Raw genomic sequence first — 17,381 nt, forward strand, 5'->3', positions numbered from 1 at the left:
ATAAGAAATCAGGAAGAGGGCAAATAGTTTTTCACACCACTGTATCTGTACTCGCTAGCCTCCTTAAGAACTCGAGGGTAACTATTATCTGGTCCTGGTGATTTGTGTGATTTCAGCTTATTTAATCTGAGCAGCACTTCTCCCTCTACAATTTCTAAATCCCTCAGCACCTCCTTAGTAGTCCCTGTTACCTCTGGGAGGTTATCCACTTACTCACTTGTAAACACCTCAGAAAAATGTAAGTTTAGGGCTCCGCTATTTCACTGTCTGTATCTTTTAATTCCCCTTTGAATCATCAAAGTGTGGTTCTTTCTGTTCACTGGCAATCCCAAAGTGCAGTGCCGTTCAAATTATTTTTCTTTATTGGAACCTGGTGTTTATGCTATGAATACATGACAATTGTTTCCTATTTATTTTAAGTCATCCAAATAATATTTCCTGCAGTATAAAAATGTAATCATTGCTGGCCACTCACAATAAGATGAGATCCATATCTTATTTGCACTTTATCACAGTATTTGTTATCTATGCTCCCTGAGACCATGACGTTGTCAAACAACTTCTCCAGAATTTACTGTGTCTCTCTTACCAGACTAACCTGATATGGATGCTGGAACTTGTTCAAATTTGTTTCCATCCAGGTTGATGTATGCCAAAGCGTGGAGTTTCAGGAATTCATCTGGGAGTTCCCGCAGTTCATTATCAGCCAGATTTAACCACTGCAGCTGCGAAAGGTGCACACATTCACTTGGCAGTTTAGCAATCCGGTTTTTACGCACCCCAAGCTTCTGGAGCTTTTGCAGATTGCAGATTGACGAGGGTAATGAGATGAGATGGCAGTTAACAGCCCACAGCTCTCGCAGTTCCCCTAACTCTCCAATTTCTTCTGGAAGAACACAAAGAGGATTATGGCTGACGCTCAAATACGTTAGGCGACTGAGACAGCCAATGCCACTAGGCAACAAAGTCAGCTGGTTCTGATCGAGAATTAGCTCTTCCAGGTTTTTCAGGGACAACACCTATGAACAACAACAAATAATTGTGCACGCAAAAGTTATAAAAGAGTTTTTTCTAAATGCTTACACAGCTCAGCTATTTTTCCAATATCTATGCACAATCCCCAAAAAACACTACATAACATGAAAAATGTCAGAATCTTTTATAAAAGCACACACTTTATTGAAAACAGTATGAACTCTCCCAATAATTGTATTTTTGCAATGACTTTACACAGAAATCATCAAATAAATACAGTGCCCTCAATAATGTTTGGGATAAAGATAAATTCTTCCTTAATTTCCCCCAAAGAAGCTATCATGAGGCTGAAAACCAAGAATTAAACCATTCAAGACTTTGCTAAAACCTTAGGATGACAGACCAGCTGTCTGGAATATCTCCTATTATATAAAAAAAACTTGGGACCAGTTCTAAATTGGCCCTTGTGTGTGCTTGGTGTGTGTGCCCTACGGTGGGCTGGCGCCCTGCCCGGGGGTTTGTTTCCTGCCTTGCGGGTTGGATAATGGATGGAACTTGAGACGAGACTTTTTTCCTGCGACGAGACATGAAGAGAGACAGAGAGACACTTTCACATCCTGCGAGACGGTCAAGTCACATCATACTTACAACCTTTGGAAGCAAGTCCCATGATACACATGCAGAGCAGGTTAGAGATAATAGAAATACGAAAATTCGAAAGTCTCAAAAAAAATGAGAGTAAAGATCACATTAGTGCAAACAAACAGAAATTATTACTCGGTTGAAATAACGGAACAGTGAATAGAGATCGAATAGTGTTTGAGGATGTCTGGGGGAGAAGAGAGACAAAGCAGAGACTTTAAAATGTTCGATGCGCCGCACGAAATGCAGATCATGCGGCAATCCAGCAGCTGATCGAGCAAAGAGGAGGTAAAAAAAACAACTGTTATGTGATTCCCATTGTATCACCATTAAAGAGGGGTTTCGGAGGAGCGACCACGTCTCTTTGAGGTGCGTTCAGCCCCCCTCTTCACAACGGCGTGTAGCGCTGGCAGGAGAGGGGCGTGGGTGGGATGAAGTGGTAGGCGAGTGAAGTGCAGATCATGCGGCACAGCAGCAGCAGCAAGCCAGCAACTGATCGAGCAAAGAGGAGGTTAAAAAAAGGAATTTGTTTCCCATTGTACCACCGTTTAAGAGGGGTTTCAGAGGAGCATCCGTGTCTCCTTGGGGTGCGTTCAGCCCCCTCTTCACAATGTCACATAACGCTTAGCGGGGGGGGGGGGGGGGGGATTAGGTGAGCAAAGCGAGTCAGTAAGAAGAAAGAACACACTGGTGAGCTCAATAATCACAAAGGGACTGGCAGGCCAAGGAAGACCTCCCCTGCTGATGGCAGAAGAATCCTCACTATGGTAAAGAAAAAGCCCCCAAACGCCTGTCTGACAGATCAGAAATAGTCTTCAGGAGGCAGATGTGGACATGTCAGAGACGACTATCTGTAGAAGGCTTCATGAACAGAAATACAGAGGCCATGCTGCAAGATACAAACTAGCTACTCTCAAAAACAGGGTGGCCAGATTACAGTTTGCAATAAAAAATGACTTAAAAGAGCTTGCAGAATTCTGGGAAAAGGTCTTGTGGACAGATGACACAAAGATGAACCTGTAAGAGAGTGATGGCAGAGTAAAGTGTGGAGAAGAAAAGGAATTGCCCAAGATCCAAAGCATGCCACCTCATCTATTAAATATGGCAGTGGGGGTGTTACGGCTTGGGCGTGTATGGCTGCCACACTTCTCTTCGTGGATGCTGGGACTGCTGACGACAGCTGCACAATGAATTCTGAAGTTTACAGAAACATCTTATCTGCTCGAGTTCCAGTAAATGCCTCCAAACTCATCGGACAGCGCTTCATCCTACAACAAGATAATGATCCCAAACATAGTGCTGAGGCAACGCAAGAGTTTTTCAAAGCTAAAAAACAGAAGCTACTTGAATGGCCAAGCCAGTCACCCGATTTAAATCCACTTGAGCGGGACATCCATACTGTATGCTGAAGAGACAACTTTAGGAGACAAGTCCCCGAAACACGCAGTAGATGAGAGGCTTGGCAGAGCATCACAAGAGAAGATCCTCGGCACTTGCTGATGTCTGTGAATCACAGACTTCAAGTGGTCATTGCATGCAAGGGATATGTGACAAAGAACTAAATACGACAGCTTTAATAGACCTGCCATTGCTGTGTCCAAAACATTATGGTGACCTGAAATGGGGGGGCTGTGTAGAAAAAGTGTTGCCATTTCTACATGCTGTGTATGCACAGCCCCTTAAAGGAAAGTCTGCAATGTGCACTTTAATCACATCTCAGTTGTTTCATTTGTAATTTTAAACTGTTGAGCTGAGCAGAGGGGGAAATCAATGACAAATGTGTCTTAATCCCAAACATTATAGAGGAAGCTCATCCTAACCAGCAGCTACACACTGATGAAACAAATATAAAATTCGGCGATCCCTTTTGCATTTTCAGTGTACCGTGCACTACCACACCATTCCACATCACCAATGTTACATCATCTTTTTTTTTGCACAGAATGCATTTCATCTGTCAGTAGACATGGCTGACTATGTGTTTTCAGAACACTGGCATGCATCCTGGGATGGTGCAGTGGCACAGTGCTTAGTGCTGCCTTCTTGCACCTCCTGGCACTTGCATTAATCTCTTTGCCCTACCGCAGTCTATCTGGACTTTCTGCGTTCTGCCTGTGTCCACTGTGTTTCTCTGAAGTTCCAATGGCATGCGTGTTAAACTAAATTGGCCTGGTTCATATACAGTATGCCTCTGGGTGTGCCCTGGAGGACTGGCATCCCATCCAAAGATGATTGTTGTCTTATACCTGATGTTACCAGCATTATTTCTGCCTCTCAATAGCACCGTAATTTAAAAAGTGGGGGATTAATAGCAAATCAGTTTAAATACCTAGGGGTGAATATCACAAGTAAACATAAAGCTCTTTATCAACAAAATTTTGCCATCTGTATGGAAAAAATTAAGCAAGACTTGCATAGATGGTCAACCCTTCATCTCACTCTAGCCGGAAGAATTAACGTTGTTAAGATGAATATCCTTCCTAAACTTTCTCTTTTTATTTCAAAACATTCCAATATATATCAATAAATCATTTTTAAGCAATTAGATTCAACAATAACCTCATTCATTTGGAACTCAAAACATTCACATATCTGAAGAGCGACCCTACAAAGACCTCAGGCAGAAGGTGGCATGGCTCTACCTAATTTTCAGTTTTATTACTGGGCAGCAAACATACAAGCCATAAAAACCTGGACACAAAAAAATGAACATACACAGGCTTGGTCTGCAATAGAAGTAAAATCCTGCAGTACTTCTTTATATTCCCTGCTCTGCGCTCCAATAAATGCAAGTTATCACAAATATACTAATAACCCAATTGTGCTTCACTCACTCAGAACATGGAACCAACTTAGAAAGCATTTTAAGATGGAAAATCTTTTATCTGTGGCACCTCTGCAGGAGAACCACCTCTTTCAACCCTCGCAAACATATCTAGTTTTTAATATCTGGAAAAGATCTGGGATTAAATTGCTCAGAGATCTTTATATAGACAATATCTTTGCTTCCTTTGAACAATTACATTCCAAATTTAACCTCCCAGCTACACATTTCTTTCACTATCTTCAAATTAGAAACTTTGTTAAACAGAACCTGCCCGATTTTCCTCATCTCGTACCCTCCACCATGCTGGAAAAAATACTGCTCAATTTCGAGGACTTAGACACCTTTTCTGCAATATATAAAGTTTTATTAGAGTCCCTTCCTTTCAAAGATCCAAGAGGACATTGGGAAAAAGATCTCTTAATTAATATATCAGAAAAGGAGTGGAAGGTAGCAATGCAGAGAATTCACTCGAGCTCCATATGCGCAAAGCATAGAATTATTCAACTAAAAATTATATATCGAGCTCATCTGTCTCGCTTAAAACTGTCCAATATGTTTCCAGGGCAAGATCCAACCTGCGAACGCTGCAACTAAGCTCCTGCCTCACTGGGTCACATGTTCTGGGCCTGCACCAAACTAACATCTGCCTTTCTGACAGCCTTGGGGTCACAAGCCCTCCTAACCCATTAACAGCTGTGTTCGGTGTTCTTCCAGACGGACTTGAAGTGGAGAAGGACAAGCAAACGGTGATTGCATTCACTACACTTTTGGCACGCAGACTTATTTTGTTAAATTGGAAGAATCCTAACTCTCCTCTGATAAGTCAGTGGGAATCCGATGTTTTATATTATTTGAAATTGGAAAAAATCAAATTCTCAGTTAGAGGATCTGTACAGAATTTTTTCAAAACCTGGCAGGATCTAATCAATAATATTTTAGAATAAGAAGAAATAATTATTTCCGCATTTCTTTTCATTCTCCATTTATTTATTTATTTATATATATTTTTTTTTTATTGTTTATTTTTGCCCTATTACAAAGCCCTAAGCAATTCTCCTTTGGCCATGCTCTCCTTCTCAAGGGTGGGGTTTGATTTGTCTTCGATTCTTTTTTGTATTAATTGATCTATTTGTATGGAATGACTACAATAAAATTAATAAATAAAATTTAAAAAAAAAAGTGGGGTATTAAAATAGACGGACCAAATGTATCCCAGCAGGCCAGTGCTACAAAATACAAAAGCATATAAAAATATATGGCAGCAGGGCCGTGTTTAAGGATGATGAAATCACAGAGGGTTAATTCCGTGCGTTAGTTATTTTAGACATGAATGAGGAAATATTTTGAAAACCAAACACAAAAATTGCATGATGTAATAAGGCCAATTGAAATTAGAAAAAAAGAGATTTATAATGGACTCCTTGAAGAGAGTAATAGTATGAGTGAGACTAATGACAGTCGTTTTCTATTAGGATTGTTTCCAACAAAAGTCAAAATTTACAAGTCTAATATTAGAATGTCAAATAATTTGAAGTAAATATATAAAGAGGAGCAGGAATGAGGGGACCAGTGGCAACAGACTCAACTGGACAATAACTTCAGTGGGGCTTAAAAGAACATTGCAAAGCCCGCCATTCATGGAATTACCAGTATCACCAATTCTAGATAAAAACAAAAGACTTCAAGGAAGAACAACAATTTTAAAATGTTATATTCCATACCTCTGTAGGCGGTAAAACAAGTTGATTGTCATTCACATATAATCTTCTCAAGTCGATCATTTGAGAGATAAATGGAGGTAGAACCAGCAGCTGGCGATGACTGAGATTTAGTGACTCGGACTGTTTATAAAGAGCTTCCAGCAGGAAGGTCTCAACCTCTTTTATGGCCATGGTGATCTTCTCTGACTTGCTGTAGACAAAAATGACTTGCATTAGTTGGACTTGCATTTCACAGCAGTACTTTACAAAGCTGGCTCAGAGGTCGATGGAGGTCTGCCTGTCAGTGTTCTGGAGTTTGACCCCCGGACACAGACAGATGGACTCAGAATGTCACCAAAACACACACTGTTTATTTTTACTTTTCTGCGCACGCAACACCAACACAAATCTCCTCAATACCTCAGTCCTTATCTTTCTTTTCTTCACCGCCTCCACTCCTCTCCTGCAAGCTCCGTCCTCTTCCACCCGACTCCGGCTCCCTGAATGGAGTGAGGCGGCCCCTTTTATACCTCACCCAGAAGTACTCCTGGTGTTCCTCAATTAAGTCCTGGCAGCACACCCTGGTGTGGCGGAAGTGCTGCAGACCATGGCTCTGGAATTATCCCAGTGGCCCCTGGTGGTGGTCACATAACCCAACAGGCTTGAGCGTTATAGCTCCATGCTCGTGGCCACGATGTAACCCAGGGTGACTGTCCTTTCCTGTCCCGGGGAACGGCTTGCCCTTTTCTTGGTCCCCTGCTCTCCCAGACTTCCCGACAGGGCATGATCCCCGGCCATCCATCACAGTGTGTGGAGTTTACATGTTGTCTCAATGTCTAATGGCTCTGCTTTCCTCCTATTCCAAACCGATTTTAGATTAACTTGGTCGCTCTGGCGCAGTTGTAGCGCTGCTGCCTCGCAGTAAGGAGACACGGGTTCGCTTCCCAGGTCCTCCCTGTGTGGAGTTTGCATGTTCTCCCCGTGTCTGCGTGGCGCTCCAGTTTCCCCCCACAGTCCAAAGACATGCAGGTTAGGTGGATTGGCGATCCTAAAATTGTGCTTGTTGTGTGGGTGGGTGTGCCCTGCGGTGGGCTGGCACCCTGCCCGGGGTTTCTTCCTGCCTTGCGCCCTGTGCTGGCTGGGATTGGCTTCAGCAGACCCCCGTGACCCTGTGTTAGGATATAGCGGGTTGGATAATGACTGACTGACTCTAACTTGTCCTCAAAGTGAAGCAGTAATTAACACCGCTGTGTGAGTTGAAACCTCATGCCTAGTAGTTTTCTGTGTGGAGTTTGCATTTTCTCTCTGTGTCTTAAGTAGATTTCACCCAAGGAGCTCCAATTTTCCTCCAACATTCCCAAAGACAAGTGTGTTACATTAATGATTTGCATTGGTTACCAGTTTCTTCAAGAATCAAGAATAAAATTATTCTTCTCACCTTTAAAGCCCTTCATTGTTTAGCCCCTCATTATCCTTGCACTCTTGCCTGTGCATTAAGATCATCGGATGCTAATTTACTCAACTTACCTAAATACAGGTTAGTAACTATGGGTGGCAGAGCTTTCAGTGTGATAGCCCCTAAAAGTTGGAATGCTCTTCCTCTCAGCCTTCGCGGGAAAAAATCTATTATTATATCTCAAACTCCTGTTAAAAACACATCTTTTCAATGAGTATTATTCATTTTCTTGTATGTAATTTCTACTGTCTTGTTAATGTGTTTATTGAATTGTAAACTGTCCTTTAGTGTATGAAAGGCGCTACATAAATATAACTTATTATTATTATAATTCAAATGGCTGCTCAAACGGCTGGTCTGGTATAACAGCTGTCCGCCATGTCTGAGCTGGAGCTCCGTCACCAGTTTTTGGTGTTTTTCTCTTAATGTTTCTTCTGTTTGTTAATAGTTGATGCCCATCCCTTGTTTTTAAGACACACAAGAGGACAGGACCACAAATTAGCACCACCTACTTGGGTGCACTGCTGATTATGGCAGCCATCTGAGGCCTAATGCAGATATGTGTCCATGGTCCTCTCTTCTTAATTCTTGCATTGCTTGTAAAGGAGAAACATTTTACAATAAAACCGAAGTGCCGACTCTTCAGTACAAAGGTCATACTCTAGAATTCAGTAAGATTAGCAGAATTATTTACCCAGGACAGACCGAACTAACAAAAGAAGCACCCTTAACTAACAGCTATAAGCTAATTAACTCGAGTGCCATAGAGAATTATTAATACTCACACATCCAATACTGTCTCAGTTCAGCCTGAAACCTGCTTAAGGTGACTGCGCTGGGCTCCCTTGGTACCTCCGTTTGACTTTGCTCTTGTTTATGACTTTGAATGTTTGATTGCACATTGGTGCTGACAGAAGGTCTGTCTCCCAGTTTGGACCTTGGCTTCTGTTCTTTAGCTTCCGAATCTCCGGGTCATTCTCATTTTACTTTTACTGTCTCTTGTGAGTCAGTTCGGTGAGGTTAAAAGTGGTGTCTGTCAGGTTTCAGTGCTGGGGCTGCTGCTCTTTTTAAAATACGTGAATGATCTTAATAAGAATATATAGTGGTGCTGGACAGTTAGTGAACATTTCAGAATTTTCCATATTCCTTCACAAATGAGACCTAGAACATCATCAGATCAGATTTACACACTTGTCCTAAATGAATTATGTGTGAATTTCCCCTTGGGATTAATAAAGTATCTATCTATCTATCTATCTATCTATCTATCTATCTATCTATCTAAACGCAGGTGAAGAAACACAACTGAACAAATGAGACAATACTATTACACTTGGTCACTTACTTATTGAGGAAAATGATCACAAATCTGTGAGTGGTAAATGTATGTGAACCGTTGCTTTTAGTATTTGGGTGTGGCCCCCTTTTGCAGCCATAAATACAACTAAATGTTTCTGGTAGGTCTTGATCAGTCCTGCACATCGGCTTGGTGGACTTTTAGCCCATATCTCCTTACAGAATTGCCTCAGCTCTGGGATGTTGCTGGGTTTTGTCAAATGAACGTCACGTGTCAGGTCCTTCCACAACATTTCTGTTGGGTTAAGGTCAGGACTTTGACTTGGCCATTCCAGAACCTCTTCTACAACCACTCTTTGGTAGAACGACTTGTGTGCTTGAGGTTGTTATCTTGATTCATGATCCATTTTCTCTTGAGATGTAGTCCACGGACAGATGTCCTGACATTTTCCTTTATAATCCGCTGCCATAATTCCGAATTTAGCTGGGATCTCCATATTTACTTTTAAGGCTTGTGTGAAATCTGATGATGTTTTAAGTCATATTTATGCAGGAATATGGAAAATTGTGAAGGGTTCAGTAACTTCCACGCATCACTGTAAATAACAAGCTGGTTAAGTAGGAACACAACACCAAACTATGTGGAATAATGCAGAAACGAGCGAATCATTACAAGGGACCTGGGCAGAATAGAGATGTGAAGAAATTTCTGGCAGATTAAATTTAATGTAAATAAATATTACACTGGTGTGTGGGTGTGTGTGTGCGCCCTGCCCGGGGTTTGTTTCCTGCCTTGCGCCCTGTGTTGGCTGGGATTGGCTCCAGCAGACCCCCGTGACCCAGTAGTTAGGATATAGTGGGTTGGATAATGGATGGATGGATAAATATTACATGTAGGAAGTAATAATGTTAGAATACACAATGGAAGGTTTGAAACATAAAAGCGCACCTTATAATTAGGACCTGGTCTTCACAGTGGACAGGAACAATTAAAAAGGTTTATAGGATATTGAGATGTATGGAATACAAGTCAAGGGAGCTTATGATTATGTTAAAGAATGCTCCAGCGAGACCTCACTCGGAGTGCTCTGGACAGTTTTGATTTCAGTGTTACAAAAAGGACAGTAAAGTGTTAGAAGTATAGAGATGAGCGATGAGTGACTTCAGGTTATGAGGAGTTGAACCCTCACTCTTAAAAATACTAGTTCTCTAATTGCACTTTATTATTCTTTACTGGGTGGTGTGGTTCCTTGTAGAACCATTGCTCGACAAAGCACCATTTCATTCTGGGATGAGTTCTTTGCATGTGAAGTTGTTTTTTGTGCTTGAGAAACTTCCGTATATGCAGGAAAAAACTGAAATCGCTAATGTATGGCAGACTACCTACCAGGATACTAATAATAATAATTCTTTGCATTTATATAGCGCTTTTCTCACTACTCAAAGCGCTCAGCAATTTCAGGTTAAGGACCTTGCGCAAGGGCCCAACAGAGCAGAGTCCCATTTGGCATTTACAGGATTCAAACTGGCAACCTCCCGATTGCCAGTGCAGATCCCTACCTCAGAGCCACCACTCTGCCACTAGCAGATGATCAACATCCATACATCCATCCATCCATTTTCCAACCCGCTGAATCCAAACACAGGGTCACGGGGGTTTGCTGGAGCCAATCCCAGCCAACACAGGGCACTTGGCAGGAAACAATCCCGGGCAGGGTGCCAACCCACCGCAGCAGATGATGAACACCTGGACTTAACCTGTGGTATTCTATGCAGCAAGAGACCTTTGAAAATCGACATCCATTGGTTTTTTCACAAACCTGTTACCATCTGTTCATGGCTAAGGATCTCAATAAATAAAAAATCTCTGGAACCATCATGTGGATGGGTCTTTTGGAAACCCCTTATGGCATTGCTCCGAAGAAACACTCTGGCACCTTTATTTCTGAGAGAGTTTTTTCTATTAATGATTGAATTGTAGTACTAGGGTGTTGTACCGTGTTAGCCATTATGAATATAGAGAAAAGCCAAGCAAAATGACACCTTTCATTGGCTAACTAGAAAGATTACAATATGCAAGCTTTCGAGGCAACTCAGGCCCCTTCTTCAGGCAAGATGGAATGATTGAATTGTTTAAAACAGGGGTGGGCAGATTCAGTCCTGGAGGGCCGCAGTGGTTGCAGGTTTTTGTTCCAACCCAGTTGCTTAATTAAAAACCAATCCTTGTCAATTATTTAATAGCATGGCATGCTAGCGCTTTAACTCTGCCATGTCAGGTCATTCTCATATCCTAGATTTATTTTCCTTTCTAAGGATATCATCCAAATGATTTGAAGTCTAAAAGAGATGAGTAATTCTCAGTGCTTCACTTTTTTTCTCTTCACTGTCCTTTAAAGTATTTAATTAAACCCAATAGTGCCTAATAAATACACAGAGGTGTAAATGAAAACAAGCTAAATGGAGAAATGCTGGTCTCTTTTGTCATTTGCATGTTATTGCTAATTAGGAGCAATTAAAAACCAAGAATACAGCTGTTTAAGACTAAAATAAGCAATAAGGGTTCAAAATCTTAACGAACGAGACAACTAAAGTGAAGCAGAAGTGTTACTTGAGCAATAAATGCTTCTTATTAAGCAACTGGGTTGGAACAAAAATATGCAGCCACTGCGGCCCTCCAGGACTGAATCTGCCCACCCCTTGTTTAAAACAATAGTTCCCAAACTCAGTCCTGGCGACCCCCTGTGGCTGCAGGTTTTTGTTCCAACCAACTTCCATTCTTCATCGGACTTCTAGCCTGATTAATTGAGTCATTACTGTATTTCCCAGTTTCTGTGTTCTGGGGTCAATGTAGAATTTAAAAACCTAAGTATTGGTACATTTTTATTAAAATGTACCAAGCAGTTATATGAGGAATTTTATGTTTTGTTTAACTGGTTAACAGTATTTTCATCCAGATTTGCATTCTGCTGGTTATTTAATTGATTAATTACTAATTAGCGGGTCTGACTCTGAAGTAGTTGCAGCTTCCATCATCCTGGGTGTCTGCTCTGCTTGTTGCTAGTTGTCACTATTAGCATTAAATACAGGGAGCTACACAGGAGAAGGGAAAAATAAAGGAAAACAACCAAAGAGAGTTAAGCATGTATAGTTTTAGAAAAAAACAGAAATATTTGTAAATGCAGAAAAAGAGAAAAGAAAAAAAGACCAGCTAATTAAATGAGATCAGTTGTTCTCGATTATCATCACGGACTGTGAATCTGGTTGGAAAAAAACCTGCAGCCACAGGAAGTCCCCGGGGAAGTTGGGGAACCACTGATTTAAAATTATGATGGGAATTAGAAAGGTGGATCCTAAAAATTACACTATAAAACACAGATGGGGAAGTGTTAAAAGTAGATTTAGCTGAGAGTACTATAGACGTGGCTCTCCCTTAAAGATAGGGTGAGAAGCTCAGTCATCCGGGAGGGGCTCAGAGTAGAGCCGCTGCTCCTCCGTATCGAGAGGACTCAGATGAGGTGGCTCGGGCATCTGATCAGGATGCCTCCTGGACGCCTCCCTGGTGAGGTGTTCCGGGCACGTCCAACCGGGATGAGGCCCCGGGGAAGACCCAGGACACGCTGGAGGGACTATGTCTCCCAGCTGGCCTGGGAACGCCTTGGGATTCTCCCGGAAGAGCTAGAAGAAGTGGCCGGGGAGAGGAAAGTCTGGGCATCTCTGCTCAAGCTGCTGCCCCCGCGACCCGACCTCGGATAAACGGAAGAGAATGGATGGATGGATGGTACTATAGATGTATGGAATAAGTTACACTGCACAACGAAGTTCTTGCTTCTTGAACACTGTTGGGTGTTTCTTATGGATTTTTGAGTGCTGATCACGAATATCACATCAAAATGTACTCATTGTGTACCATTTCAGAGAAATCTTCAGTTTTGTCATGATTTTTTCTTATATTTGTATCCAAACATTTTCGCTCCCATAAGTGACTTATCAACAACAGTTTGTGCAGCCTGGGCATGTCCAGGCCTGGAATCAGGCCAGTCTGGAAGCTGTTCGTGGAAGCTGACATCCTGGGCAGGTCTGAACAAGCCTGACGCTGTCTCAGCGTGCTATAGAGGTGGCTGGCATACATCGATCCTGCTCATTTGGTTAATCTAGAGAGTCAGTGTGTATGTATAGTATCAGTATAGTGTAGTATCTGTAGCAATATAACAGTAAGTAAGCTTGATGCTATAGACGTTTTGGTGTCGGGCGAGATGTCTCGTCAATGTCGTAACAGCTGCAATAAATTCTGCTATATCTGTGGTGAATACACACTTGCGCCTCAGAGACGTTGGATGACTGCTCTTGTGAAGAAAGCTTATCATCTGTATTTCAGCTGCAAAATCGGTGATCAAGACAAGGAATGGGTGCCTCACATTTGCTGTGCGACATGTGCTGTCAGTCTGAGAGCCTGGCTCAGAGGCACTCGAAAGACGATGCCGTTTGCTGTTCCGATGATATGGCGAGAACAGAAAGACCATGTGATGGACTGTTACTTCTGTTTGACTAATGTGTCTGGTTTCTCTGCCAAAAACAAGAAGTCAATTGAATATCCTAATCTGCCTTCAGCAATGAGACCTGTACCACATGACGACAGTCTTCCAATTCCGAAACCACCAGAGGATTGGACCTTAGACGAACCAGATGAAGAAACTGCAATGCAGGGTACTGACAGTGACATTGACCCGGATATTAAACCGTGCTCCTCAGGTGATCCACATCTGATATCACAGTCCGAATTGAACGATTTGGTCAGAGATTTGGGTCTGTCAAAAGCAAAAGCCGAGCTGCTGGGTTTGAGACTGCAGGAATGGTGTTTGCTGTCACCAGGTACGAAAATTTCTGTGTTTCGTGCCCGACATCATGATATAACCAAATTTTTTGCACAAGTTGACAGTCTCTGTTTCTGTTGTGACATTGAAGGATTGTTCTTGGCCTTGGGTTGTGATCATAACCCGGAAGAGTGGCGTCTCTTCATTGATTCGTCAATGTTAAGCCTGAAAGCTGTTCTGCTACACAATGGCAACGTTTATCCTTCAGTACCTGTTGGCTATGCAGCACACATGAAAGAAACGTATGAGAATATGGAACTGTTGCTGAAGCACGTCCAGTATAGCAGGTACAACTGGAATATCTGTGGAGATCTTAAAGTCGTTGCTCTGTTACTAGGATTGCAGCTCGGCTATACAAAGTACTGTTGTTTCATCTGTGAATGGGACAGCCGTGCCAAAGAGTCACACTATTTTCGACAGAACTGGCCACTCCGTAAAAAGTTAGTTCCAGGCCAGAAAAATGTGGCACATGAATCGCTTGTCGACCCGGCAAAGATATTTTTGCCTCCTCTTCACATAAAACTGGGACTCATGAAGAATTTTGTGAAAGCACTGAACAAGGAAGGCGAAGGTTTTCGTTATTTAAGACAGATGTTCCCAAGAATAACTGACGCCAAGATCAAAGAGGGCATTTTTGTTGGCCCCCAGATCAGACACGTTATGAGTGACAAGCGGTTTGAAGATCTGTTAGTTGGGCCGGAAAAAATTGCCTGGAAAGCCTTCAAAAAATGTTGTTGACAATTTTCTGGGCAATTACAGAGCCCCAAACTCCATTCAGCTGGTAGACAAACTTCTCAAAGCATACAACACAATGAAGTGCAACATGTCACTCGAGATTCATTTCCTCCACTCACACTTGGACTTCTTCCCCGCAAATCTCGGTGCTGTCAGTGACGAACACTGTGAAAGGTTTCACCAGGACATTGCTACGATGGAGAAACGATACCAGGGCAACTGGAATCCGTCAATGCTTGCTGACTACTGTTGGACACTGCAACGTGATGCACCAGAGATTGAATACAAAAGAAAATCAGGTGCAAAACACTTTTAATTCTGTTGAATTTAATAGTTTATGCGAAACATAAACGTGACTAAATACGTTATTGTCAGTAAACATATAAATGTCTATTTCTCAGAGTTCCTACGTGATGCAGTAAAACCAAAACTACATTTGTGCATACCCAGTAGGTACCTGTCACAATCAGCAAAAACTGTTCAGGAAGCAAGGCTTTCAAAAAAAATGTCAGTAAGTAGTATGTTTGATAGTAGTTCATAAAGGACCTTCAGAAAACTTCATTAGCATGTAACTGATTTACACTGTCATGGTTTATAAGCACTTGTCATAGAAAAAAGGAACTCCGCTACATACTCCTGTAAAAATAAATCTACAATTTACACAACAAAATCAGAGCGCGATTGCCATGCTGATTCAATTATTCTCTCTCCGCAGGCACATAAAATCGAAAACCCACTAACTCCTGTCTCACTAATGTACAGTATATGTTTGCTACAAATTTTAGCAGCATCATAAAATCAGAGGAGTTTTAAAGCACGACACGAGCAAAAAGCAGCGTGCAGTCCACCACATGAAATGACTCTGATGGGCTCGGCGCGGTACCTCCGTTTAACTCTTTAAGGTTGGGACTAAAATGCCTTTAACCATCCTGCTATTGAGACTTAACGTTATTTGTGTCCAGAGTAGAATTCTTACATATTGCGTCCAATGCTCCCGGAGTAGGGACTCCGATTTATGAATAGATCTCGGCATATATATTCTGTCTTTTTTTTTTTTTTGCACGATTAGTGAAAAAATCCTTGTCATGATTGGGTTCCCTCTACCCCTTACCAACAGCAGTCGTCAGTATTTTAAAGTTACCTTGTAATAATTTGTAATCGTCTTTATAGACTACCGAACACACGCTTCTAATGCGACGGCCTCTAATGAAGAACTCGCCTCTTCCGGCGCTTAGAAAATGATTGAACACGTGAGCCAGCTACTGTTAAAAGTTCAGTGACGTCACCACTCCGCTCTAAGTGGTGATTTTAAGTCAGTAAACGGTCTGTGTTCCGTGAGTGTGAGTGCCGTGACCCCCTGGTGGTCGTAGGCTCGGGTCCATCAGACACAGACGACGAGTTGGGAAGGAAGGTGCGCAAACCTGTTAAATGAATAATAAAACTGCTTCATTTGTTTGTTTTCTTTCAGAGACAGACACACATTCAGCACGACCACGACATATCTCTACATCTACACATTCACATATGAAAACTTACCACTTACTCCGTATGTGCAGTCAAATTCTTCGTTTTCCTTAGAGGCGTCTTTGTGCAACCATGGAAACGGCCGCTTCCGCTAAGCCAAAACGATGGCATCCGGGACTGCGGGTACGGAGACGCGGACGCTGCTTCAGTTCGCCCAGTAGGGGGACACGCGTGTTTTCATATTCCACTGTCGTTATTGTGAGACGGTGTACAGCCATCCATCCATCCATTTTCCAACCCGCTGAATCCGAACACAGGGTCACGGGGGGTCTGCTGGAGCCAACTCCCAGCCAACACAGGGCACAAGGCAGGAACCAATCCCGGGCAGGGTGCCAACCCACCGCAGCACACCAGAAAATCCCGTTGCAATAAAGCAAACTGGGTGTGTCATTTGGTGAAATGTTTACAAGTGCCATGTTCAAGGGGCTGTAAATAAGAAATCCCATGGTAAAATGTCCTGTAATTCAGCACGTTGTTAGCGAAACACGGGAATTTTCTTATTCCAGTGCCATCATTGTGAGATTGTGTACAGCACAATAGAAAGTCCTTTGCAATATAGCAGAATGTGATATGATATTTGGCCAAATGTTAACAGGTACCATATTCAAAGGGACAAATATAACAAAATCCACATTAAAATTTCTTTAGATTCAGCTTATTTGTAGTGGAAGACGTGTATTTTTATATAACAGTGCCATAACTGTCAGACGGTTTACAAAAGTAAAGTTGCTTGTAATATTACACAATCTGGTGTGTCATTTGGTCCAATGATAAAACATTCCATGTTCACGTGGCGACAAAGAAAAAAATCCACAGTAAGATTCCCTGTAATACAGCAGTTGTGCAGTGGAACACATGAATTTTCATATTCCAGTGTCAGTATTTAGAAGACGGAGTACACAAGAATAGACGATTCCCTTCCAATATACCAGAATGTAGTGTGTCATTTGGCCAAATGCTCACCTGTGCCATGTTAGAGGGCAAAAAGTATTAAAAAGTTCGCAGTAACATTTCTTATAATTCAGCATAAGTGAAGCGGAACACATTTTCATTTTCTACTGTCTATCAATGGCGTAGGAAACAGTGGACCTGGATGGGCCCAGCCAGTCAGTTCACTGTATATGAAATTTTCCGTTAAATTTTGCAATTGATTGAGTATTTGTCATTTTATCTTACCTTCGGTTTTGATGTGGTATGTCAAATCCCTTTGCTTTACTAAATTTTCAATAAATAAATAAATGTGCATGTGTTAAGGTGTACGTACCACAGTATGAATAGATGTATTTTTTGGAAAAGTGCCCATATATAGCCTACTAAAAACCAGAAGACCCATTTTTACACACCCTAAAATCTAT

General features: G+C 42.0%; 1 protein-coding gene across 3 annotated transcripts in view; it reads right to left on the minus strand.

Moving 5' to 3' along the window:
* si:dkey-1h4.4 (leucine-rich repeat protein SHOC-2) overlaps positions 1-16,156 on the minus strand; it is a 42,637-nt gene extending 26,481 nt beyond the window's left edge. For 2 of the 3 annotated variants that reach the window (XM_051920470.1, XM_051920469.1), the window contains exons 1-3: positions 16,046-16,156; positions 6,166-6,355; positions 599-1,019 (exon numbers count right to left, since the gene is read on the minus strand). In XM_051920470.1, coding sequence (XP_051776430.1) covers positions 599-1,019; positions 6,166-6,355; positions 16,046-16,137 — 703 coding nt within the window. In that variant the 5' untranslated portion in view covers positions 16,138-16,156. Of the gene's footprint in view, positions 1-598; positions 1,020-6,165; positions 6,356-16,038 lie in introns of all 3 variants that reach the window. The other variant, XM_028823687.2, reaches the window with a different exon arrangement.
* Between the last annotated feature and the right edge of the window lie 1,225 nt (positions 16,157-17,381).

This window comes from Erpetoichthys calabaricus, chromosome 17 (genome assembly GCF_900747795.2).
Source record: "Erpetoichthys calabaricus chromosome 17, fErpCal1.3, whole genome shotgun sequence".
In the NCBI taxonomy this organism is placed as follows: Eukaryota; Metazoa; Chordata; class Cladistia; order Polypteriformes; family Polypteridae; genus Erpetoichthys; species Erpetoichthys calabaricus.